The sequence below is a fragment of the Caretta caretta genome, chromosome 9 (genome assembly GCF_965140235.1).
Source record: "Caretta caretta isolate rCarCar2 chromosome 9, rCarCar1.hap1, whole genome shotgun sequence".
NCBI lineage: Eukaryota > Metazoa > Chordata > Testudines > Cheloniidae > Caretta > Caretta caretta.
The window spans coordinates 74,835,606-74,861,084 of record NC_134214.1 but is presented as its reverse complement, the minus strand read 5'-3'; the positions used below and the strand labels follow the sequence as shown (position 1 = coordinate 74,861,084).

Genomic DNA, 25,479 nt, shown 5'->3' with positions numbered 1-25,479 from the left:
CGCGAGGCCCAGGGAAGAGGCGGGGCACAGACGGGCGGAAGGCGGCGGGAGTCGTCTGCCTCCTCCCCAGCCTACGGGGGCCGGGCTGCGCCCCTCGCCTCCTTGTGGGAACGCCGCTGGCCCGCAGCACGCCCTGCTGCGCCCCTTGGGGAGGGGGCGGGCTCTTCCTCCCGCCTGCCTGCCGCGGCCACGGGCGCTCCCGCGCAACCTGTGCTCAGCTGCGCTCATCACAGCGTGTCAGCGGCGGTTTGGCCGGCGTGCTGCTGCGGCCTTCGCCGCGCGGGAGCGCGAGCCCGAGCCCGAGCCCGGCCGGCATTGCCCTCGCCCCCCTCCCCTGCCAGGGAGCCGCCCCGCTTCCGCCGCGCGGCGCTGGTGATGGGTGGGGCCGGATCGAAGTGTTTCACGCGCAGAGGCTAGCGGGGCCCGGCCTCCTGGGCCATGGGCAGGACTGGCTGCCTTGCAGCGTTCTCGGCCCTGCTTGGCTTGGGAGAGGAGCCTTGCACGGTGGCTGTTCCTCCCTTGTCCGTCCCGGGGCTCCCACTGCCGCCTTTTGCTGAGGGTAGTCGTGGCATGCGGACTCTTCCGTGGGGCAGTAAGTTCTCCTGGGAGGGCTGGCTCAGTCATTGGAGTCTGAAATAGCTGGGCTTTCTTAACGACTCCTTTGCCTTCTAGCAGGGGCAGCTGACCCCTTCCTCCACTTTCTCCACAGAGAGAAGTCTGCTATGATGTTTTGTTTGTATCTTTCAGGTGAGACGCAACGTCAAAGCCCTGCCTGCTTTATGTGGGCATCAAAAGTCTTGGGGTACTTCTCGTACAAGTGAAGTGTTTTGTCTCACTATTTTCAGCCACCCCACCGCTTAAGGTTTCTACTGTTGTTAAGGTGGTGTTTCACCATCCCTGAGGTGGCTGTATTACCGTGCTGTATTACCGTGCTGTATTCATATAAACCCTGAACCTGCAAAGAGCCACACTGATGCAGACCCTCACCTTCACCTGAAGACCCATTGAAATGACAGGAACACACTGCAGTCAATGAGACCACACATAAACATGAGGCACCATACCAACTCATCTGTTTGCAGGATTGGGGCTAGAGAAAAATAGAATAATTGACGGTCATGTAAAATTATTATTTGCTGCTTATATCGCAGCAGCACCCAGAAGCCCCAGTTGGGATTAAGGGCCTATTGTGCAGATTCAGACAGATACAAGCTCCTTGCTTCAAGAGCTTACATTCTAAGACTCCCGATCCTAAAGAGATTTATGCAGGGGCTTAACTTTATGCACATGAATAGTACCAATAACTTTCATTGAAGTACTTGGGCATAAAACTTTGCAGTAATGGTGGCCAAAGAAAGCACGTGTTATATGTAGGGTCAGTGTAATAGGGATACAAGTAATGTGCATCAATAGTGTAAAGTGGCAGATTTGCATGTAGATTACAAATTTAGGTTTCAGAGCGGTAGCCATGTTAGTCTATATCAGCAAAAAGAACGAGGAGTACTTGTGGCACCTTAGAGACTAACAAATTTATTTGAACATAAGCTTTCGTGGGCTAAAGCCCATTTCAATTTATGGTCAAATAAATTTGTTAAGAACAAGGAGTACTTGTGGCACCTTAGAGACTAACAAATTTATTTGACCATAAATTGAAATGGGCTTTAGCCCACGGAAGCTTATGCTCAAATAAATTTGTTAGTCTCTAAGGTGCCACAAGTACTCCTCGTTCTTATTACAAATTTAGAGATCATACACATTCAGAATTTATTTTTAGTGCATGTTAGTGAAAATGTTTTTAAGTACTTGGATACAATGTATAAAACAATATTCATATAAAGAAAAAATATTTCCAGATTTGTGCAAGCTGTAATAGTCTAAATTGAGAGAGATTAAGTATCTTATTGGAACACACATTGAAAAATCGTAAAATATATTTTAAAAACTGTCTTGCAATGTATCCAGAATAAGGGATCTTCTCATAAAGGGACAAAGCTGCATCTCAGAGTGGGTTCAATTCTGTACTTGTTACACAGGCAAAACTAATTTAATGGAAGTTTTGCCTCTGAGGGCTGCAGGACTGAGTTCATATTGATTTTTCTGTGGGGTCTCAAATGAACAACTATTATATAGCTCCTAAAATAACTCTAATTTTTGATGAACCCTTCAACATCTAGCAAAATTTTAAAAGGGATGAACCCATACAGAATTCTTTTATATGGAATGGAGAGTCTACATGGTCTTTCTTGTTTGTTTGTTTTTTACTGTATGATTGAGTCCTTTAAGCTAGTAAAATATTTTGCTGTTTTAATGTATATTTCTAGAAGATGTAATAACCCATGCATCAGTACTCAACATTTCAGATGGCCTAAACTGGGACCTAGGATATAATTAATCATCTCTATACCCTTTTTTTAGGGTTAAATGGAGTTTTCTGCTTGTGTAAGCAGAGGGAACTGTTATCCAGTATATAGCTTTTCTCCCACAGGAGAGAGAGATTTGTAGATTTTACTTTATTGTGAACTGCTGGAAGGTTTTTCAGTTGCTGTAAGATTATTCTGTGCTTTAGCCTTTCAGAGACCTTTACACAAAATCAGTAATTTTAAATCCATTAAACTCAGATGCAAAAAAATACTGACAATATACCTAAATGCGTAGACTGTTGGTGCTTCATCAGTTGAGACGGAGCCGATCACAACATGTCTTCCAATCTTCTCTCGCTCTGTCCATCCTTCCCCATGCTTGTTCATATCTCCTTGTTAGGAAGTCAGCCCACATCTTTGAAGGCCAACCGCGTGGCCATTTCTGTTCTTGCGGATACCACTCAGATATAGCTGCGGTCCATCTGTTGTCGCTGAGTCAGGCCACGTGTCCCGCCCACCACATTTTGCTGAGCCTGCTTTCAACAACAATATACCTAAATATAACTTTTATAAATTTAATCCTGTTTGAGAGAGACAAAATTTCATTTTAATGAGATTATAAAACACACACACAAAAATTATACAACAGGCAGTACAAGGCTATGTGTGAGGTAAGCATTTTTATGTGTGGAAAATTCAAATGATTTTCTACTAGTTTTTCCTTTTGTGAGGATAATGAGAATATTTCCTATTGTGATATAATAAGATAATATGCCATCTACTGGCAAACCATGTAATATCTTAGTTGCATAAATTTAAACAGTGATTTTGAGATTTTTCAACTATATTTTCATGCTACCTGAAGTTTTTCAAAGTATAATTTTACTATTTCTAATCACAAGTTTTTGGCATATGTACTGAACACTTTGGCATACATTTGCTTGAGCACAAAATATCTTTCTAGCGGTATTAAAATACGTCTCTTTCAATTGTTCAGCAAAAATAACTCTCCCATTAGTGTTATAAGTTAAGCTTCTGTAAGAAGTTTCATCATGTCTTCCTTCAAATCGCTCCTCCAGACACATCTTTTCTGCAACACCTATAGGGAATTAGCCAATGAATAAAGCCTAGTTGAGGAGCGGATAGGAATAGCAGCATTCACTTTATTTTATTTATTTATAATTTCAAGAGCCAGATTTTCCAGTCCCCCCAATATCATTTTGTTCTACATACACTTATACAGCATAAAGAGAACCTAAAGTTCCTGAAGATTCCCATTGGGAAATTCCCCCTGTTCATTGTGCATTTCTGCTGGGATAAAACTGGTGGTGGTCTGCTGCTTCCTACACCAGAACCATCCCCCTGTGTAAGGGAACAGGGTAGGCATAGTAGGAGAGGAAATGAGAGGGGGCATGATAAGCAAAAGCTCCACTATAGCTAATTCTCATCTGGCGTAAGGTACCTGAAGAACCTCATGGCATCTGCAGATGAGAATCAGAGAGCTTGGACTGGCTCCCTGAAAGCCTTCCTTCTCCATTGAAACCAGACAGAGAATCAAGCCCCAAATGTATATAATTGTATATGATTATATCTCCCCCCCCCCTTTTTTTTTGTATGTCATTTGTTTTCTTAGGTCCAGATCCTGTACTATTCTGGGCTGGCAACCAATGCAGAAGGGATCGATTTAGTGGGTCTACTAAAGACCTACTAAAATGGTGGCAGAGCACTCTCCGGTCGACCCTGGTACTCCAGCTCTCCAAGAAGAGTAAGGGAAGTCGACCAGAGAGCATCTCCTGTCGACACAGCGCAGTGAAGACACCAGGGTAAGTTGACCTAAGCTACATCAACTCCAGCTACGTTATTCGTGCAGCTGGAGTAGCATAACTTAGGTTGATTTACTTCTGTAGTGAAGACAAGCCTTCAGTGTAGACTTCGCAGCCAAAGATTCTGATCCTGCAAACAATTATTCATATACTTAATTTTACATGTTCCCTTTGGAAGAAAAGGATTCCTCTCATGCTTAAAATTAACAACATCTGTGTTTTCAGGTGGAGGGTCTGGATTACAAATGCTTAGAGGCAGGGATCATGTCTTTCTATGTGGTGATACGGTGTCAAACACAAAAGGGCCCCAATTTGATTGGGGCTCTCGGTACTACTGCAGTATAATTATTAAAACATAATAATATTCCCCATTCTTTCTAGAGGTTTGGATCTGAGTTGTAGAAATTCACTACACGTTTGGCATACCAATCTACGTCCAAAGTTTGAAGTCATTTCATTCAAAAGTTGTTTGTTTGGTCTTTGTTTTGAGAAGGACATCTTCTATTATTTTAAAATCTTTATAAGGTGTTTGACAATATACATTTAATTCTCTCCTCCTTTAATAGTTAACATATTTATTTGAATATCTTTTGCAAAAGCACAATAGCACCTCTTCCCGTCCTCTACTTCCCTTAATGTGTAGCGAGAACACTTTTCATGTCATTTTCACAAACTGTGGTCAAGTGTTATACCTGGATCTTGATCCTATGCTAGCCAAAGGAACTACCTGATTGCAGAAGAAAGGGAGGTACTAGTTAGGAAGAGGACACTAAGATGCTCCTATATTCTTCAGCTACCAAAATTCTATTAAGGAAACATTTACCCCTTTAAATATAGCTTTAAAGTAAACCCTGGTAAAGAGAATAGTTTAGGAGTGTGAGAATTCATTCCCAGCTTGGAGGGCTGGAGTTCAGATATATGCCCCCTCCAATTTCATGTATTCTGGATAGAATAAGGTCCTTTTCTTTTCCTGACAATTTGATAATCACTCCCAAATTCTACTGGCCCTAGAAAATCTCAGCTTGGTTGGCAGGATGGCACACAAGCATATGTTGTTCAGCTATCTGAATGGAAAGAGGATATAGTTAGAGAAAACAGCCAGTAGGCGGACAATGTAATTATTCACTTCTGCAGCGCTCTCCATTTGAGGATTTCAAAGTGGTGTACAAACTAATTAAGACTTATAACAAGCTTGTCACCTTATTTATGTCCATACATTTTGTATATAATCATCCTTAATCTTTTATGCTGCTGCTTTCCCTTTATATATTCCCCTTCCTTCTCCAGTGAGCTTTTAACACTTGCTATGATAAAAATAAATAAAACAACCCCCATAAAAACCTCTACCCTTGAGGACATCACAGAAAACTTTGTCTGGGAATTCCTTGTGCTGAGCCAGAGAGTCAAGACTCCAAATTTTGACACATTGCCTCTCTTATTACCTGAGGACAGGGGAACCACAATGGTTTTTAAATGTGTCATATTATATAAACATTACCATGGCTTTCTGCTTTGGAATGATACAATATCTCTTAAATTCCCTGAAGAAGAAGAAGATGCAACGTTCTTGGATTAAAATACTCTTCCTTAATACAGAATGAAACATGTCAAAGGTCCTTTTCTGTTCTGGACTGAGAATAGGTTCACAGCTGCTATTTCTATACTTTGTATCAAATAACCAGAAAAATATATATATATATGTATATAAAAATACGTTAATATGCACACTTGTGGCCACATTAAAAAAAAAAAGTAGTTTACAGTAGTAGAAGTTTGCCTAGGTATACAGGTTCATGATGGAGCTGAAGCTTAAGAGGTCTGTATTCAATAAGTGGAATGGAAAAGTGTAAAGGGGAGGGATGGTAAAGAAGAAAAAAGGATCAGTGAATTTTTAAAATTAATTGTGGTAATTTTTTTTCTTTCACTGTAGACAGTCCCTGGGGTTTGTTTTACAGTGTAGAAAAGCAAACCGAGACGCATAGACTATGAGAGAGAGAAGGTAGGTGAAGGGGAATTAATAGTAAAAGCTACCTATCACGAAAGCCTTGGGCCATCCTTGAAGCTAGCAGCTATATATCATGATTTTTGTTTTGAACTTTAGCTTGATGTTTTGGACAAAAATGCATATGTAAATATACACAGTGCGCTTGGTTGCTTAAGACAGGAGCTGAGTGACTTACTCCAAAGGACTGTTTATACTATTTACTCACGTCCCTGGTACTGCCTTTCATGGGAACATAAGCCCACTGTGACTAACTGTATTCCTTATTGTGACGCAGACATGCTCTGGCAGGTGTGTTACATCTGTGTCTGACCATTTTCTTGATATTACACTGAAGGGGTTAATACCGTGTGTTCTCTGCTGAGAGCTAAGAACTAGCTGGTTGTCACACTTACTGTAAGATGTTTGTACGTGAAACAATTTTAGAGTTACATAATATGTAGGATATTATTTTCCAAAACTGGAAGTGAAACTTACCACCTGAGGCAGAGGAGTCCCAGAGTTAACCCAGGTTTCAGAGTAACAGCCGTGTTAGTCTGTATTCGCAAAAAGAAAAGGAGTACTTGTGGCACCTTAGAGATTAACCAATTTATTTGAGCATTAGCTTTCGTGAGCTACAGCTCACTTCATCGGATGCAAAAGTCAGCACTGAGAAGGAGGGATGTCCTTTGCTTGCTGTTTGGACCAGGTGGAGACTTGAGCATTTACAAAAACACACCCCAGGAGAGCTCTCTGAAGAGGAGCCCCCCACCTTAGCTAAAAGACAATGCCAATGTATCAGAGCAGAAGCAGTGGGCCAAGTTGTGATCCTTTACAGGTGGAGATTCTCTGTCATGGGGGTAGCTCATGAAAGGGGGATCCCAGCTCTCTGGGCTGGGCAAGTGCTGCAAGGACTAATCTTTGGGTGAGAAATACCCTATTAGACTAAGAAGTAACTTGTTTATAAGTATAGGCTATAGATTGTCTTACATTTTTGTTTTACTTGCAACCTTATGTTTCAAAACCATTATATTTGCCTTAATTTGAATCTCTAACTCAAGCTCTGTTAAATAATCTTCAGTTTGGTTTTACTATAGGCACATCTAAATGCCTTATGCTAAGGAGAGTGCTGAAGAGAGGTGAAACCAGGGGACAGGCATGCACTGCTTCCACAGAGGCTGCAGATCAGTACATTGCAGGTGTCCAGAAGATAAAGTAGCATGTATGCATTGCTAACCTGCTTAGAGAAAGAGGCGGGGTTGTGGATCTCAGAGCTGCATGCCTGAATTTCTAGTAGCCAGAGGCTGGAGTATGGATAGGACTTGCTCCTGCTGTTAGCAGGTGGTAGTGATTGCCCTTGGCACCTCAGCTAGTCCCAGAATGTGTCTCACTTATTACTTGAGATGAAATATCTGTTCTTCTATTCCATCCAAACCATACACTTGCCAATTTATTATAGCACAGCTAGGTGAGGAGAAGTTGGAAAGAGTAAAGGTTGTCTAGTGATTAATGGCACTAGTCTAGGATGTGGGTTCAGTTCCCTGTTCTGCCACAGACTTCCTGTGTAATCTTGAGCAAGTCATTTAGCCCCTTGGTGCCTCAGTTTGTCATATATAAAATGGGGATAATAGCCCTACCTGTAGGAGAATAAATACATAGAAGGTTGAGATGCTCAGGTACTGTTTCTACCGACTTGTGTCTCCGACATAAATAGATACAGTAGCAATTTGGAAGATATGTATTAGGTCACTGAGCCCATTGGCTTGTAAGGGTATGGTCCTGAAAGAGAGAATTTTAAAGTAATGGCAAAAAACTACATCTCTTTTCCAAATGTTGGCACTTGCCCACCTTTTTCTCAAAGTAATTAGTAGTGCTGGGCTTCTGCTAGATGCCTCTTTTCTCTGAAGTTTCAGATAGCCCAAGTATCAAGAAAATTCCCTTTTCATCTCTGTTTGGCTAAGATAGTATGCCAATTCTTTCTAGATGGAGGCCTAGCCACCATCATCAATGCCTTTGTTATCTTAAAGCGATGCCCACTCCAACTTACTCTATCTGGGACTAACTTTGATGTACTTAAAAGCTTCAGGTAGTGTAGAATGTATCTGTCTGCCTTTTAGGTAGGACAGATCAAAAGGATCATGTTGCTTCTTTGCTGTATTCTACACTGCCTGCCAATTCACTTCTGGATGAAATTCAAGTAACTTTCTACTGTCTGTAAGCCTTAAAAGGGTCCCAGTTACTTCACAGACCAGCTCTTTTCCAGAATGCCACCATGACAAGGGTACTCAGAAAGAATTGTTTTAGCTGTCTATTCCAAGGTTGAAACACATAGTAGGCAACATTGGATACATTTGCCTCCAGAGCATGACCTCTCTGAAAAAACGTGATGCTGAACCTGGATACATTTACAGTAAAAGGCTAAACATATCACCTTGTTCAGAGTTTCGCACCTCAAATGACTATATGGGTCTTGGAATCTCAGGGCACTTATTGTTCAAGTTGCCATTTGCCATCTATAATGTTTGCTAGGGAGCTGGACCAGCTACTGTGGAAGGTTAGGAAGTTATATTAAAGACCTTTATGGAACCCTTTAGTATTGTGAAATGCACCCATACCACGATACTGAGCATCCTTGAAATTAAAAATAAATAATATCAGTTAACAGTGTAATGCCTAACTTTGATCTTTTTGTAGAATTTAAGGCCAGAAAGGACCATTAGACCATCTAATACGACCTCCTATACAGGATACCCCTATACTAAGCCCAAAGACTTTAGACTAAAGCATTTCAATAGTCAGGGGACTAAACTATGTGTCACAAGTAGAAAGCTTGTGACCAAGCTGCCCCAAACTGCAATGGCAGGGAATTGATTAGGTGAGGCATACTCAGAGGATCTCAGCAGATGAACCATGCCCCAAGCTACAAAGGAAGGCAAAAAAGGGGGGGGGGTCCCTGCCAATTTGTGGGGGGTCCCTGCCAATTTGTCCTGGAGCACATTCCGTCTCAACCCCAAATCCAGTAATCAGTATGAGCATTAAAGCAAGACACACCAGCCATGTATCTAGAAAAAAGATTCTCTGTATCACCTTAGCAAACTGTTCCATCTGGTCTGGTGTCACATCTCTAGCTGTGCCCAATCACTGATGCTTCAGAGGAAGGTTTAAAAAAAAATGCCAGAACACATCTAGTCAATTGTGTATCGGGGAAAAAAAAATCCTTTCTGACCCCTGTAGGTAACCTGCTGAAGCCCTGAAGCATAAAGATGTAATTTTTCTCATGATCTTAAATGCAGAGCTGAAAGTTTTCTGAGCATGTTGAGGGTAATGCAGACAAGTACAATATTTTCCAAATGTTCTAATTACAAAACCCCCAGCTATTATAAAATATTACTTAAGTAATAACAACAACAACAACAACAAGTAGCTACTTGGATCTAAGAACACAACTATGTCCCAATATTCCCCTGTCTCACAATCTTTTGCCTAGTGTAAAACAACCCTTCATCAATAATTCTTATCCCACCTGACTTATACTGTCCTTTCAGACTTACCCTTGCCCTCTGAAATTTGTAAGATAAGTACATGCAAAGGTCAAAATAACATTACGAGAAGATTTTAAAATCCAGTTTCTTATTCAAGGGTTCAGTTTTCAATAATCTCATAAGCATATGTTATTTTGACCTTTGCATATAATTTTGCAAAAGTATTGGGGAGTGACTCTGGGCAAACAGAACAGCTGTTAGGCAGTTGTGCCTCAGGGACCCCTTGGTGACAGCTGGCAGATGGCACATAGGTGTATAGGGTTTTATAGGGATCCCCAAGGTTTGATATCTGCATAACAGTTTACCAAAGGGTGGCATGTGAAGTCTCTACCAGGAGCCAGTTCCCACTGATTATCATAATCAGTTGCAAAATGTACAGATAATATTAAGGAGTTATGTATGTATGTTGAATATTATGTTCTTAAGGTCTTGGTGTTAAGGCAGGTCACCAAGAAGTGACGTACCTCGGAGATGTTCCTTTCAGGGAAGAAGTAACCACCTAATCCCTGGCTTGGCCATTTGTGTATTGTATGCCTATTTGCATACTGAGCCAAGTGAGAATTGACAGATTACAAAATCTCCAAGAAGGGAAATCTACAGGAAGAAACAAACAGCAGGGGGTGTCCTGTTTATGAGCAAAGGTAAAGAACTGATCTGGTACATCTTGCAGAGTAATGAGACACACTGAATCCATCATCTAGGAGGCAAACTGACAGCATCCATGTCTCATAAAAGAAAGATCAGAGCCCGTCTGGCTGTAAAGCACTGCAAGCATTTTGGGTGAGCAATACTTTATTAGACATGAGAGTATCTTGTTACGTAAGTCAAGACTCTGGAATGAATGTTATAATTTGATTTTCTGTATAACCATTTGTTTCCAATACTTCTACTTGCTACTACTTGAACCTCTATGCTTTGTTAAACAAATATTTTTTTTCACTATAAACAAGTCAGGGTGCTGCGAGTTAAGCAAAGCAGTGATCTGAGGTGTACCGCTTTTTTGGAAGCAGTGGATTAGTAAAAACTGAGAGTGTGCCGTTGAACTAGGGGTTAAACATTCCAGGGAGATGCTTAGGGGGCTCCAGATTTGGAGTGTGCCTATTGCTAACCTGTAGAGTAACAGCAGTCCTATGAGGGCTAGAAGGGAGTACTTGTATTGTCTGAGGCTGATGGAGTTGGGGAGCTGACCCACAGCAGGAACAGACAAGGCTTCCTCAAGCTAAGGGCAGGTGGTAAGGAAGTGCCTCACAATGTTCCAGCATTCAATAATGTCTCTGAAATAGCTTTGAATAGTGTCTCTGAAATAGCAATTAAAGTATGTTATACTGAGACAGGAAGTGTTAGCCAGGATTTGGGGTTTATTCCTTGTTTTCTTAGTGAAGCATTCAATCCAATATTTAGATGCAAATGTCTAGCTTCCTAAAGTTTGGGACAAGTTTTAGACACTAAGTTTTGGCTTCTCCCCATATAAAGACCAGAAAGATTTGCAAAATTTTAATCTAACTCAGTCTGGTTTTCAAACATGTCAAAAATATAGGGGGATATGGATCCATGGCCTTACTTCAGGGGCTCCTCTGTTATGTGGCTCACAAAGGGATCTTTAACTTCCACCTAGACAGCTATCAGAGATGGACGGAGAGGAACTCAGTTTAGTATCTTACCTGAAAATCTGAACAACTAACGATGCACTCCATTGTACTACAGAAGAGCTTTGCTTGTTTTCCACATAATTTATACTTGAGGCCAAAGTTTTAAGTGCATATACCACATTTGAACAGGCAAACAGACATTTGCATGTATAGAATGGATTGTCAACTGCTTGAGTGAGTCAATATTGGTATTGACAATCACATGTGTAATCGTTCAAATGCAGAATTCATAGACATCAGGTCTAGACAATTTTACTCACTGCTTGAGTAAATTGTTTGTGTACATTCAATTATCATAATTAATTTGGACCAAGATAAGGTCCACGCTGCCAAGATTTAGAAATACAGTAGAGACCTTGTGATTGGTTTCATCTAATAATTTTTGATAGAAAGCCCACACAAATCCACTAATCACCCAAAAAGATTTTAGGGCACAGTAGTAATACATAAATTCATTATGGGAATGCTTGGTAAAGGTGTCTCAGCTCACCTTGGACAACTTCAACAATTACTGAAATAAACAGAACCAGAAAAAGGACAGTAGTTGGTATTTGGAAAGGGCACACTCAATTATATACTCTAATCATGTCTTTCTAACATAATAGTGAAAATACAGCAGTACTTGGTAGCTCAGAGCATAAAATAGATGAGTGGTAGGAAGCTGATCAGAATCTTGAGTTTTACAAACAGAAAATAATCTATTTGGTATAATCTGGGGGAAAGAATAATCAATCTCCTTCTATAAATGTCCAAAAGCCAAAGCTATTACAACAAACAAGAAATGCATCCCAGCAAGCCTCATGCCTGATGTATTTGCCTTGGAGCACCTGCATTACTGTAATTGTCTGGGCTTCATAATTAATGAGAACTGTTGGAACATATCAAAACCCCCAAGCTTCAGCTTCCACTGACTGATATAGCTAACTTCCAACTCAGGAAACACAAAGATGGACAGCACAGTATTGGTAAGCAGTTGTGTATTAGATGATCACATTGCAATTTTGGAGGACATTCCGTTTACTAGCCCAAAATACATGGTTGTGCAAGAGCAAACATAAAAAAAACAGACAAAATCATTTGAGATTCTAGAAAGCTCTTTGTTTTTGTTGACTAATGTAAAACAGGACATTGAAATAAGCAAATGGGAAATAGTAACTGTGTTGGTTCGGTAGGCAAAGAATAAAACATGAAAATAACTGTTCTTTAATTAACTTTGGCCTCAGATGCTATGTATAGACAGGTTTCAGAGTAGCAGCCATGTTAGTCTGTATCCACAAAAAGAACAGGAGTACTTGTGGCACCTTAAAGACTAACAAATTTATTTGAGCATAAGCTCACGAAAGCTTATGCTCAAATAAATTCGTTAGTCTCTAAGGTGCCACAAGTACTCCTGTTCTTTTTATGTATGGACAGGATCTCTAGCTGTGGTTGAGATTAAGTTAATGCAGCTGAGGAAGATGGGGGTGGGAAGCGGGGCACAAAGGTGGCTTCGTGATTTATTTGTGGCTTCCTGATTCTGGAGTTCAGGGGACTGAATCATCCTCCAGCTTGACTGTGAGCAGCCTCAGACTGCACATTTGCTGAATTGCTAAGCATTAATGTTTTAAGGCACTTTATTTAAGATAAATATTTGTAAGTGAACATACTCTGTTTTTTGTTTGCAGTCTTGCTGTAGCCATGTTGGTCCCATGATAAGAGAGACAAGGTGGGTGAGGCAATATCATTTACTGGCCCAACTTCTGTTGGTGAGAGAGACAAGCTTTCAAACTTACACAGAGCTCTTCTTCAGGTCGGGGAAAGGTACTGAGGGCAGGTCTACACTTAAAACACTGCATAGACATAGCTGCACTGAGCGACGTAATTATACCATAGGTTTCAGAGTAGCAGCCATGTTAATCTGTATTCGCAAAAAGAAAAAGGAGTACTTGTGGCACCTTAGAGACTAACAAATTTATTTGAGCATAAGCTTTCGTGAGCTACAGCTCACTTCATCGGATGCATAGTAGCTCTGTAGTGTAGACCACAGCTTAGAGCAGTGGTTCTCAACCTGTGGTCCAATGAGCATACCGCTGTGGTCCATGTGACATCCTCAGGGCCATACAGGTAGTATATATAGCCTGTGGATGGGGCCCACATTACACTGAGAGCTGCATATGCAGCGTACAATAGTAAATAGGTTTAGAACCACTGGTTTAGAATGTCATGGCTAAATACAAGATGGACCAGATTGTTAAACATAGGGAGTTCATTTTGAATGGTCTCTTGTACTGTGTTAAGTGGGCAGTTAACACTTTCTGCAGTCCTAGGACAAAGGAGGGTAAGTGGGTTACAGACCTTTCTAATGAGGTATAAATCCAGTGTCTTTACTGTCTATGATTTTTAGTATCTAACAATGTTATGATTTAAGGTCCCAGGCTCATCTTTTGAAAGTGTTGTGCAGATTTCCTTTGAGGATGAGGACTGGGGAGTCGGCTATGGTGTTATGGAGGTGAGGGTGTTTATCATCCTAGCCGTGGACATATGTCTCTATTGGTGCAAAAACTACCCCAGGCATACCAAGAAATCTTATCTACAGCCAGGCACTCAGATACCACAGAATATGCTCCAAAGAGAAAGTCCTTAACACACTTAAAATCACCTCCAGCAAATAATGACACACCACCAGAGAAGTAGATCACATCATGGAATGGGCCACCCAAGTACCCCGAGAGAGTATTAATATGGCGCAAAAAAATCAAACCTCTAACTGCACGCCCCTTGTTGTCACCTGCCACCCCTCACTGCAACCCCAAAGGGGTATCATTAAACAATTACAACCAATGGGACCACCTCCTGAAAGAAATCTTTCCTGAACCCCCTCCTTTTCTGGCCTTGAAACAACTCCTGAACTCTGGAGCTTATTCCGATGATGAGCTTGTCCACAGACCAGGACACACATAAAGCAGCACTGAAGCCAATCCTAACAAAAGAAGCAAAACCTGCAGACATATCTCCACTGCTATGATGATCAATATCCCTTCACAATACACCTTTCAAGATCCATGGGTCCTATACATGTTTATCACCACATATGTCATCATCATCCAGTGCACTAAATTCCCCAACAGCATGGGTGTAACCGGACAATGGCTGCATTCTCAAATGAACACAGAAAAATGATAAAAGTCAAAAACACCATGTGACCCAGGAGCAAACACTTTTCACAAAAAAATCACTCCATATCACACCTCTCAGGCCTCATTCCCAAAGGAAATCTGAACACAACCTTCAAAAAACCTGCCTACATTTACAATTTTGCTAGATACTAAAAATCATCGACTCAGTAAAGATATTGGATTTATGGCTCATTACAATGATCTGTAATCCACGAACCTCCTCTTTGTCCTATAACTGCAGGAGTATTAACTGACCACTTCACCTTGAATGATCTCTTGCAATATGTGTCAATTCCTGTTGTATCCTGGCAGCAGACAGTACAGTAGGTCTGCAAACCACAGTCATTGAACAACCGCTTCTGCTGCAACTCTGCTCGGCTGCTCTTGTCTCGCCATACCATGGCAAGTGTTTTTTTTGCCGCCTTATCTGCACTAGCCTCTGGGACGGAGATGCTTGTCTCCGCGTTGAAACATTTTCAGCTGTGGGAGGAAAAAAAGGGAGATTAAAACTGAAAAAGACACATTGGCCATTTAAAAGGAGGAGCTGATGTTTTCGGGTTAACGTGCAGCACAAACCCAACTAACCCCTCCACACATACCCAATTCTCTGGGATGATCACTTCATCCCTCCCCCCACCGTGTGGCTAACAGTGGGGATGATTTCTTTTCCGTCATAGGCAAACAGCCCAGCAGGAACGGCCACCTCTGATGTCCCCTTAATAAAATTCCCCTGTTTCAACCAGGTGACCATGAATGAAATCACTCTCCTGAGGATAACACAGCGAGCTAAAGAACAGATGTTGCTTGAATGCCAGCAAACACCAGGACTGCACGCTGCCATGCTTTCTTATGTAATGATTCCAGACTTCGTACTACTGGCCTGCCGTGGTAAAGTGTCCTACCATGGAGGACGCAATAAGGCTGCCCTCCCCAGAAACCTTTTGCAAAGGCTTTGGGAGTACCTCCAGGACAGCTTCATTGAGCTGTCCCTGGAGGATTTCCGCTCCATCTCCAGACACGTTAACAGACTTTTCCAGTAGCTGTACTGGCTGCGAATGCATCCCAAGTCTTCAGGGCAAATTAAACATTAAACACACTTGCTCTTAAACTGTGTATTATATTTACAAAGGTACCATAAGGCGAGGGAGGCAAACCATCACTCCGGTGCTGCACCTAAGACTTGCCAGTTCTATAAGGAGCTGGACGCTATCCTCGCTGGTGACCCCAGCTCCACTGCCAAGAGCCCCGTGGACACTTCGGTGGGCCTGGAGGCAGCGGAAAGAGGACCTAACCTGGAGGGTGAAGTCATTGATGAAGAGGTGGAGTTAGATGATGATATGGAACTCCCAGTGGAGCAGGCAGCCAGGAACTGTTCACCGCTATGGAGGTGTCTAGCTAGTCTCGGCAGCTGCTCTCTGGGGAACAAGAAGCAGGAGAGGAGATGCCTGGTAAGTGGCTGTGGTTTACGTAGTGCGGAGGTGCTTTCAGGTATAGAAATGAACATGGCTGGCTGTGTTTCTGTGTGCTGGACATTCCCTTGTGTAGCTAATCAGTATGGTGGAACAGGGTGTTGATGCATACAGAGATCTCATGGGAATCCTCCAGAGAGATCTCCAGGAAAGTTTCCTGGAGGTACTCGGAAATCCTCTGCCGAAGGTTTCTTGGCAGAGCTGCTTTGTTCCTTCTCCCATTGTAGGAAATTTTCCTCGCGCCGTTCAGCAATCACTTGTGCAGGTAACAAAGCGGCACACAGGCGAGCAGCATAGGGACCAGGGCGGAAGCCACAAGAGTGTAGTAGATGTACCTTTGCTTCCCTGCTTACCCTTAAGCAGTGAGATATCTGCTGCAATGACCCCCGCCTGTGGAAAAGTGTGGGAGAATTTTAGAATTTTTTCCCTAGTGGGCTGTACCGCAACCCTTGCAGAGTACTCTTTTCCCCATGTAGAGCGCCCTCATCCCCAGCCACCACTCACCATGCTTTGGGTGTTTTCAGAAATGTGTGCTTGCCAAAGGTCAGTGAGAAAGTGACTCTAAAGAATGTTATGTTACAAATGGTGTACTTTGCTGAAATGTTTCAATGTTGTGCATGAACTTAATCATGCTTCTGTGCATTGTTCCTTCTACTTCGGCAGATGTGGCTTTCAGGAACACCCCACACACACCAGCCGAACGTCTCCACCAGATAAGAAAGTGTTCAAGACACAGCAAAGAAGACATGTTCCGGGAGGTACTGCACTTCTCCAGTGCAGAGAAAAGGAAACATAAGGAGCAGAGGGAAGCCGAAAGTCAGAACAGAAAAGAAAATCAGGAGTTTAAGGACGCTACTGAGCGGATGATTAAAGTCATGGGGGAGCAAAAGCAGATGCTGAAGTCCGTAATAATACTGCAGACTGAGCAAATGCGTCCCCATCCTTCCCTGCAGCACATTCAGAACTCTTTTCCATGCCTCTCCAAACTCCGCCCGCACTGTGCTTTCCACTTTCCGGGACTTCTTGGTTTCCCCTTCACTCCACCCCCTCAGACAACTTTCAAAATGATAGCTGGACCTACACACAGCTCTGAAAGTCTGCTCTTCCCTGGTACCTCCTTTCCCACCAAGCATATTTGGGGGGGGGGGGGGGAGGAGGAGTTCACCTTAACACTGTCTCTAATTTTGTACCCACAATTATGTGCAGGCATAATTACTTTCCTTTAAATGTTTAAATCTTGATTTTTCCAGGAATTCAGGTACTTAGAATTCCAAGTGACAGTAATAATAAAATAACAAATTGCCAGCTCCTGTGGGCATGCTCCATAATAGGCACACACAGCATGTAGGTACCAGATCTGCAAAGCATTTAAGCACATGCTACAGTCTATCCCTATTCAGCAAACCCTTAAATATGTGCCTAAGTCCTACTGAAATCAATAGATTTGAACATGTGCTAAAGTGCTTTACTGAACAGGGATGGGGCCATAGTGCTTATTTATATGTTGGCTTTGTGTGGTTTTATCGGCTGCTCCAAACCAATGTAACTGAGAATTCTTCTAGAGTCTGATGCTAGACGTGCCAGTGAGGGCAGGACTGTGGGCAAGGCAGTCAAGATGGCTTTGACGTAGAGATTTTTAATTCAGTCCACAGCTGCAGTGATTTCTGATGTTTTTTTCACGTCAGTTGGTCTCAGAATCATAATTTGAAAGGATTCTGTAGTGAGTCATGTAGCTCATCTTCCCTGCATTGTGTCAAGAGCACAAAGCATAATGACATCCATCCCTAACAGGTGACTGCCTAGTCCAGTCCTGAATTTTCTAGGAATGATAATTCTCCCACCTCCCTTTTTGGGGAACCCCAGATTTTCAATAAAATGCATTGTTAACATGCTGTGAAATCTATTGCATAAAGCAATCGTTTTCAACCTTTTTTTCATTTGCAGACCCTTAAAAAATTTCAACTGGAGATGTGGACCCCTTTGAAAATCTTAGACAGTCTGCAGACACCCAGGGGTCTGCGAAACACAACTTGAAAACCACTGGCCTACAGCATATGAACAGAAAGAGTGAACATCTAGTGTCATTCAATTAAATTAGCCACATATAGGCATTGAAACATAACCCATTTTCAAACTTGTTTTCCTGGATATTAAAACAGCCAGAAACAAGAAAAGACGAAACCAAATTGATGGCTACAGTGTGTGTGTGGTTTGTCTTTTTTTAACTCCTTTGGGATTATTTGCTCTGTTTGAACCATTTTGTTTTGATTTTAGGTTTCTTTCAACCTCTGGCAAGTGGATTACGATATCTTTTTTGGGGTTTCATATGCACAGGACTCTTTCAGTAGTGGAAAAAGGAAGGTGCTTCTCTTTCTAATTTAGATGCTTTTTTACTAAAATTCTCGAGAGAAAGCTCCCTACATTTAAAAGTAGTTACCATGCTTTGCTTTTTAGATATGTTTTACTTTGGTGTTTTCAATCTTTATTTAATAAAGACCACCACACACACACACACACAGAGTTCATTAGTAAATCAGACCATTGCTACTGTTTACTTTTTTCTCTTACACTGTAATTCATAGACTGTCTTGGATTGTGACAGGGTATATTATTCATGTGGATCCCAGAACTATGAGGAAGGAGGCTGGGCCAGCATGCCCCAAGGTTTCAGTATAAGGCTATATGCCAGCAGGCAAAGGTTAATGGACAAGGACCAAAGTCAGCTGGAGCCCATTAACACTTGCCTTCCAGCATATGGTTCTAGTCTGGAAGGGGGTTTCTTAGCCAGGCTTCTTTCCTGAGGATCCCAGGCCCCAAGCTGATAACATAACTTGTTACATGGCCCAAAATAAACACATTTTTATTTAGAGATTTTTCATGAGAATATCAATTATATATAGGAATATTTTTCCATTCATGAAATGTAACTGTGATTTGATTTTATTTATTCTTTTCTGGCTGTGCCAGTGTTTTGACCAATCAGTCGTCAGTGGATGACTTATTCAAATGAAATAAGGAACAAAATATTTCTCTGTTTTCCCTACTCTTCTGAACAGCTTTCAGCAGATTGAGAGACTCCATAATGCGTTTGGAAATCTGTTTGTTTTAAAAAATGATACCAAATGTTCTGTACTGTACTGAATAACTTATGTTAACAGATACAAAGAAATGGATGAGCATATCAACTAAATTATATATTTTTATTAAAGCCTAGATTTTCCCCTTGTCTAAAATGCATTTGTAGAATACCAGCTAAATAATCCTCACGCTGGGCTTTTACTTGAACATAGTAATCATTCACATTTTGTTTTTGTTTAAGATGGTACCAAAAAGGCTGTGCCAAAATTTTCAGCTTGGATGTTTAAAGTAAGGACACCTAAATCCACACTTAGGCACCTAAGTCATTTGCCTGATTTTCAGAGATGATGGGCACTTACAGGTCTCAAACAGAAATAATTGATTTAAATACCCAATTGATGTCGACTTTGTCATTGGTCTAGAAAACAGTCCAGGAACAGAAAAGCTCCTAAGTAAAGTTCTATTAAATGCAACTTTTGTTCTGTATTTTACTGCAAAGACATCAGTCCTTGCCTGTCTCAAATCCCAACTACATTGAAGAAAGTTGACCCCAGTTACATGCTTAACCTCTGGGCCCTGGTGTAGTCGTGCCTCTCACCTCCAGAGTGCCTTCTAGCGTCCAGGTATGGTGTTTCAGGGATTTTCTCAGACTAGTGGCCCTTTTATAATTCTGGTACCATAACAGTCTGCCATTGATTGTGGTCAAGCTCTCCAGCTAGGATAGTCTCTGTTCATTCTCCTTTCAGGGTTAACACAAAAATCTAAAAAATAAGGAAACCAAAAGTCGAATATTCTTTTAAATCCAGCCTTCAACCCCCATATGGGGGGTCACAGTTCTCAGCCTCTTCCACTTCTGGTGCTCAGCCCTTCCCTATTGATCTGGGGGAGGGCAGACCTTTGATTTCTCCGCCACTTTACTAAGCTGCTCCAACCTTCACCCTACATGTCAATGTCTTCGCTAGGTGTCTGGAATCTGCTATCTCCACCTGGATCTGTCGTGCCACACAGTTTCTCCCTACCAGCTATGAAGGTGCTTTCTCAAAGACCACTGCCAACCCTTTTCTGCAGCATTTCAGCTATATTGTGAGCAGTCCTTCAGTCTCTGGCCTTTAGAGCAGTTGCTAGCTCCCTCCTCTAGACAGGAGTTTCCCCTCAGCCTTCTCTCTGGGGATGACAGTTGTGTTCCATGCAATCTCCAGCAATATCTCCCTCCTCCAATCAGGAGTTCCTCCTCAGCCTGGGGTCTGTGTCTCAGATCTCTAGCCTTGGAATAGTCAGTTTGGGTATGTCTACATTGCAATAAAACATCCGGGGCTAGCCCACATCAGCTGATTCAGGCTTGTGGGGCTTGGGCTGCAGGGCTATACAATTGCAGTATGGACATCTGGGATTGGGCTGAAGGCCAGCCTTTGGGACCCCAGGAGGAGGGAGAGTCCCAGAGCCTGTGCTCTATCTGAAGCCCGAACATATACACTGCTGACATGGCGCAGCTGTGGATATTTTATTGCAGGGTAGACATACCCTTACAAGGCTTTCACCATTTCCCTTCCGATGAGCACTTTCCAATCTGGAGGGTTCAGTACGCCAGCCTTCTCCTGTCAGTGTCTGCCTGCTGTGAGGGAAGAGATGCTGGTCCCCTTCTCTCAACTCCTTCCCAGTTGATTGGGTGAGTGATGAGTCTTACCCTGCCCTCTCAGCAAGGCTTCAGTTCCTTAAAAGGTACAGGATTCCTTCCCCAAGCACCATTCATTCCCAGGACCATTAGGTCTCTCTCTGTATCTACTGGACCCTTTCAAACGCTTAAAAGGAGTCATTCCAGGTGGCAGGGTGGTGCTATAGCCCTCCATGGCAGACTACCCATCACACCTTTCTTCTGTTCATTGCAGAAGGAGAGAGTTTAGAGTCTGGGACTTCCTAGACTGTGGTATTACAGACACAATGACCAGATTCAGGCCCGGTGTAAGCAGGTGTGACTCCATTAAAACAAGGCCTGAATCTGACCCAGTATCCCTTTCTGGACAATAGACTATGGAAAGACATTATATAGACCAACAGGTTGAGCATATTTATAGAACACTATATTTAAAATTGGTCAAATTATGCAAAGGGAAATACTTGTAAAAATTACAGTAACTAAAATAAGAGAAAATACAATTAACATTTTGATTGGTCTAGGAGAGCATTTATACCGTTGAAGGCATATGTGTAATAATTTACAGAAATAGTTTGAATCACATCATCTTTGCCACTGAACATATTCAGATGCCTGTCTGCAAGTTCTCCCTCTCCCTGGCTCAAAGCAAGATTGAAAATCCTGATTTGACATCAAAGACAAGGCTCTTCTGTAAATTAGTCATTTTGATTGGACTATTCATGGTTGCCAAAGGAACCCTTTTTCCTCAATGTTTACCTAATATAAAGAATAACACAATGGGGATATTTTCCAATTGTCCTGGAGACCTTCCTAAAGGGTGTGCACAGAATGCCCTGGGCATTCACACAAATGGTCCTGCTGGCTGAAAAGTTTATAGTTTTCAGTACCTTACCAGAACATTCAAATGAATGCTGAACCCTAGGAAACAGCACTGGATTTATGAAAGCAGAATGTTTCTTTCAGGTGAGACACTGATTTCAAAGAGAAGGGCTTTGTGGGGGGTCAGCCAACCTGACTCTGCAATGGAGAATATTGCAAAGAATCCTTTAATCTGCCTCTGGACTGAGTTTCAAATACTGTTTCATGATATATAATAAATGTGAAATTCACATTTCATGTTACTGATTTTTTTTTAAATGCTGAAACCTTATTATGAATCATCATAATATTCCGGAGCAACATTTTTTAAATTATAAGGGGCTAGCCGTGTTAGTCTCATTGGTTTTGTGGATACAGGAGTCCAGTGGCACCTTAAAGACTAAGAGATTTATTTGAGCATAAGCTTTTGTGGGTAAAAACCTCACTTCTTCAGACGCATTGAGTGAAAGTTACAGATGCAGACATAAATATACTGACACATGAAGAGAAGGGAGTGTACCCTCCCTTCTCTTCATGTGTCAGTATATTTATGTCTGCATCTGTAACTTTCACTCCATGCGTCTGAAGAAGTGAGGTTTTTACCCACAAAAGCTTATGCTCAAATAAATCTTAGTCTTTAAGGTGCCACCGGACTCCTTGTTATTTTTTAAAGTAGTTGCTTAAGTTAAAGTAAACATTGCTTTTTTGACAGACATTATGGTATTTAAAACAAAACTGACTGTCAGCTATATTTGCTACCTGGCACACTTTGCCCACCACTCCAATATTTTAAATTAAAATAAAAAGTTGTAAGTCATGAGAGCAGGCCACAACATACCACATTTCTTGTGCACCCAGCACTCATTTTTTCACATGGGTGTATGAGGAAAGCAACATTGGACCAAGACTAATTAGCCTTTATTTTGTTTAAATTAGTGATGCAAAGGGAAGCCTGGTATCTAATGGCTGTGTTCTACACTGCTGCCTGGGGAACCCAGATTTCACTGGCATTCCTGGTCTTTCATTTTCCAGATGGCAGGGACTGGGAGCACTGCAGAACTAGTATGCTCACCCCCTGAACCAAGGGAGTATTTCAGGTTATTTCACATCAACTCCACATGTTTTGGGGCTTTTAAAATAATGATAATAATTATTATTTATATTACATTAGTGCCCAGGGCCTTAGATGAGTTCAGGGCCCCAATTAGGCCATGTGCTGACCATGCTCAGAGTAAGAAAGTCCCGGCCTTTAGAGTTAAAACAAAAACTATATGACAAGACAAAAGAAAAAAAGTTATTATCTCCATCTTACAGATGAGGGACTGAGACACAGAGATTACGTGACTTGGCTGAGGTCACACAGGAAATCAATAGCAGAGCAAGGAACTGAACCCAGATCACCTGAGTCCAAACCCTGTGCCATAAGCACAAAACAAATCTTTCTTTCAAGGGGATCCAGCCCAATATTCCCTAGCCTGAAGGAAAGGTATATAAAATTAGTATGGGCCACATATACCAAGGCCCTTCTTAACCACATCCATAATATTTGCACATGCAGCTATTTGCGAACTAACACATCATTTGTTTATACAACATGCACTCTTGTATTGACCAGTTTCAAATTATTCAAATCAAGGAGCTACATATAGTGGCTTGCTCACTTAGATAATGTGAGAATCTGGCCAATGTAGTATACACGTGCTGGCAGAGTAGTGCTGTAGATGATTAAGACTCAGAGAAATAAGCCTGCTGCTTTGATATTTTTAGAGTGTGCCATTTAACCACGATATAGTACTCTATTTTTGAAACCTTTTTTTCCTGACAAACCCTGCAAAGAATAACTCTGCGTTGTTAGTTTAGAAGAGCTCTTAAGCAGTAATGCAGGTGACATATTTTAACATGCTACAGGAGCCCTTTGAAAGACTTAATTCTGTTCCTTTCAATCTATTCTAGTGATTAAGCAAGAGATTGGGAGAGCTGCATTCTATTCTCTTCTCTGCCAGTGATTCTGTAAATGGGAAATTTTCTAACCACTTTTTGGTCATCTGAGTTTTCTGAAAATCTCATCATATGTTAAGGTACAGGAGGCATCCGGATTCTTAAACATCAGCTGGGTAGCCAGCCAGCCACTGGAATTTTCAGAACCCCTCCCCTCAGTGCATCCATGCCATTCTCTGAACACTGTTTTGTCTCTGGGCAAAGTGCTCCAGGCTAGAGTACTCAGACAACTTCCTTGTTTGTGCCTAGCCATAAGCTTTGAAAATTGCCTCGCTAGTCAGCTTCTTCTTATATTTACAGGTGGACAGTCAAATGGTTGTTTGCACCCAAAGAAGTTTTTAAAAAGGTAGGTGTAACCCTATGCTTTTGGCTCCCCCATCACCGGCTTGAAATGCTTTGACAGACTTGGATAAATGCACAAGATAGGTACAGAGTATTATCAATAAATATTAATCATGATGCAAGTAAAATTGACATTGTAGGTGTTGGTGTCAATTTCAAGTTTTAGGTGGGCGATTCCAACTAATCACCTTTGAAGGTATTTCTCCATAGGACATTTGGATGACTGTGTCTGTTGGAGACATGTTACTGGCAAGGAATGTCCCCAGAATAACAAGCAGGATTCATCTACTTTGTAGTCAAATGGTGGTTTGGAATTAAACTTTTAATTTTAACAGTTCCTTTTGAGGACTTTATGATTCTATAAAACATTTTCTGTAATCTTAGAAATGTAGGACTTCAAGGGACCCCAACAGATCATCCAGTCTAGTCCCCTGCACTGAGGCAGAACTAAATAATTACCTAGACCTAAATATTACCTAAATATTGTCTAACCTGTTCTTAAAAAACTCCAAATGATGGAGACTCCACAACCTCCCCAGAAAGTTTGTTCCAGTGTTTAACTATCCTTACAGTTGGGAAATTTTTCCTAATGTCTAACCTAAATCTCCCTTGCTGCAATTTAAGCCCATTACTTCTTGCCCAGTCCTCAGTGAATAAGGAAACCAATTTACCAACCTCCTCTTTATAGCAACCTTTTACATACTGGAAGAGTGTTATGTCTCCCCCGCCCCATCTTCTCTTCTCTAGACTAACCAACCCCATTTTTTCCCCCCAATTTTTCCCTGTAGACCATGTTTTCTAGACTTTAATCATTTTTGTTGCTCTCCTCTGAACTTTCTCCAATTTGTCTACATCTTTCCCAAAGTGTGGTACCCAGAACTGGACACGATACTCCAGCTGAGGCCTTATCACTACTGAGTAGAGTGAAAGAATTATTTCTCATGTCTTGTTTACAATGGATCCCAGAATGATCACTTTTTTCTTTGCAACAGTAATAAGTTGTTGACTCATATTTAGTTTGTAATTTACTATAACCCCAGATCCTCTTTCTGCAGTATTCCTTCCTCAGCAGTCATTTCCCATATGGTATTTGTGCAATCGATTATTCCTTCCTAAGTGTAGTACTTTGCATTTGCCCTTATTTGTGATGATATATTTACAACTTTTAAACTGAAGCAAAAGATTTTTATTAGACTTCTAAAAACTTTATCCAATAGTTTTCCCCCTCAAGATTTGTTTAAAAGTTTGGAAGCAAATTAGTGTAAGCTAAGTTTGCTCCAGTTAACTTTCAGGGCTGAGAGAAGTAAGTTGAACAGTCAAATTCACATAGACTTTACACCATATTGAACAGACATCAATCCTGGTAGTAGGTCCTTGAGGCGGAAAGTGTGACAGATGGGAAGTTGTAGAGGAGCAAAATTATCAAAACATCTCTTTTTCCTGGGGTAGGGGTGGCCATGGGCCAGTGCTACCCAAATAATGGGTGGCAACTGCTAGGAAGAGGCTCATTACCAAAGCATCTTGGATGTGCTGATTTAAGGTCTGATCGAGTGATTACTGAAGTGAAAGG

General features: G+C 41.6%; 1 protein-coding gene across 11 annotated transcripts; it reads left to right on the top strand.

Moving 5' to 3' along the window:
• The first annotated feature begins 56 nt into the window (after positions 1–56).
• On the top strand, positions 57–17,128 carry LOC142073222 (uncharacterized). 11 transcript variants are annotated; one of them, XR_012669974.1, is made up of 7 exons: positions 58–747; positions 3,994–4,183; positions 6,114–6,182; positions 10,377–10,486; positions 13,020–14,912; positions 15,254–15,958; positions 16,643–17,128. XR_012669974.1 is itself a non-coding variant. In XM_075132433.1 (5 exons), exons 2-5 carry the CDS (start codon positions 723–725, stop codon positions 16,694–16,696), a joined length of 588 nt encoding a protein of 195 aa, XP_074988534.1. In that variant the 5' UTR covers positions 302–592; positions 710–722; the 3' UTR covers positions 16,697–17,128. The 11 variants fall into 11 exon arrangements, 2 of the variants coding, with proteins under 2 accessions (XP_074988533.1, XP_074988534.1); XR_012669975.1 differs by having other exon boundaries at positions 80–747; positions 13,020–13,060; positions 14,752–15,958; XR_012669977.1 differs by having other exon boundaries at positions 287–747; positions 13,020–13,155.
• The last annotated feature ends 8,351 nt before the right edge of the window (positions 17,129–25,479 follow it).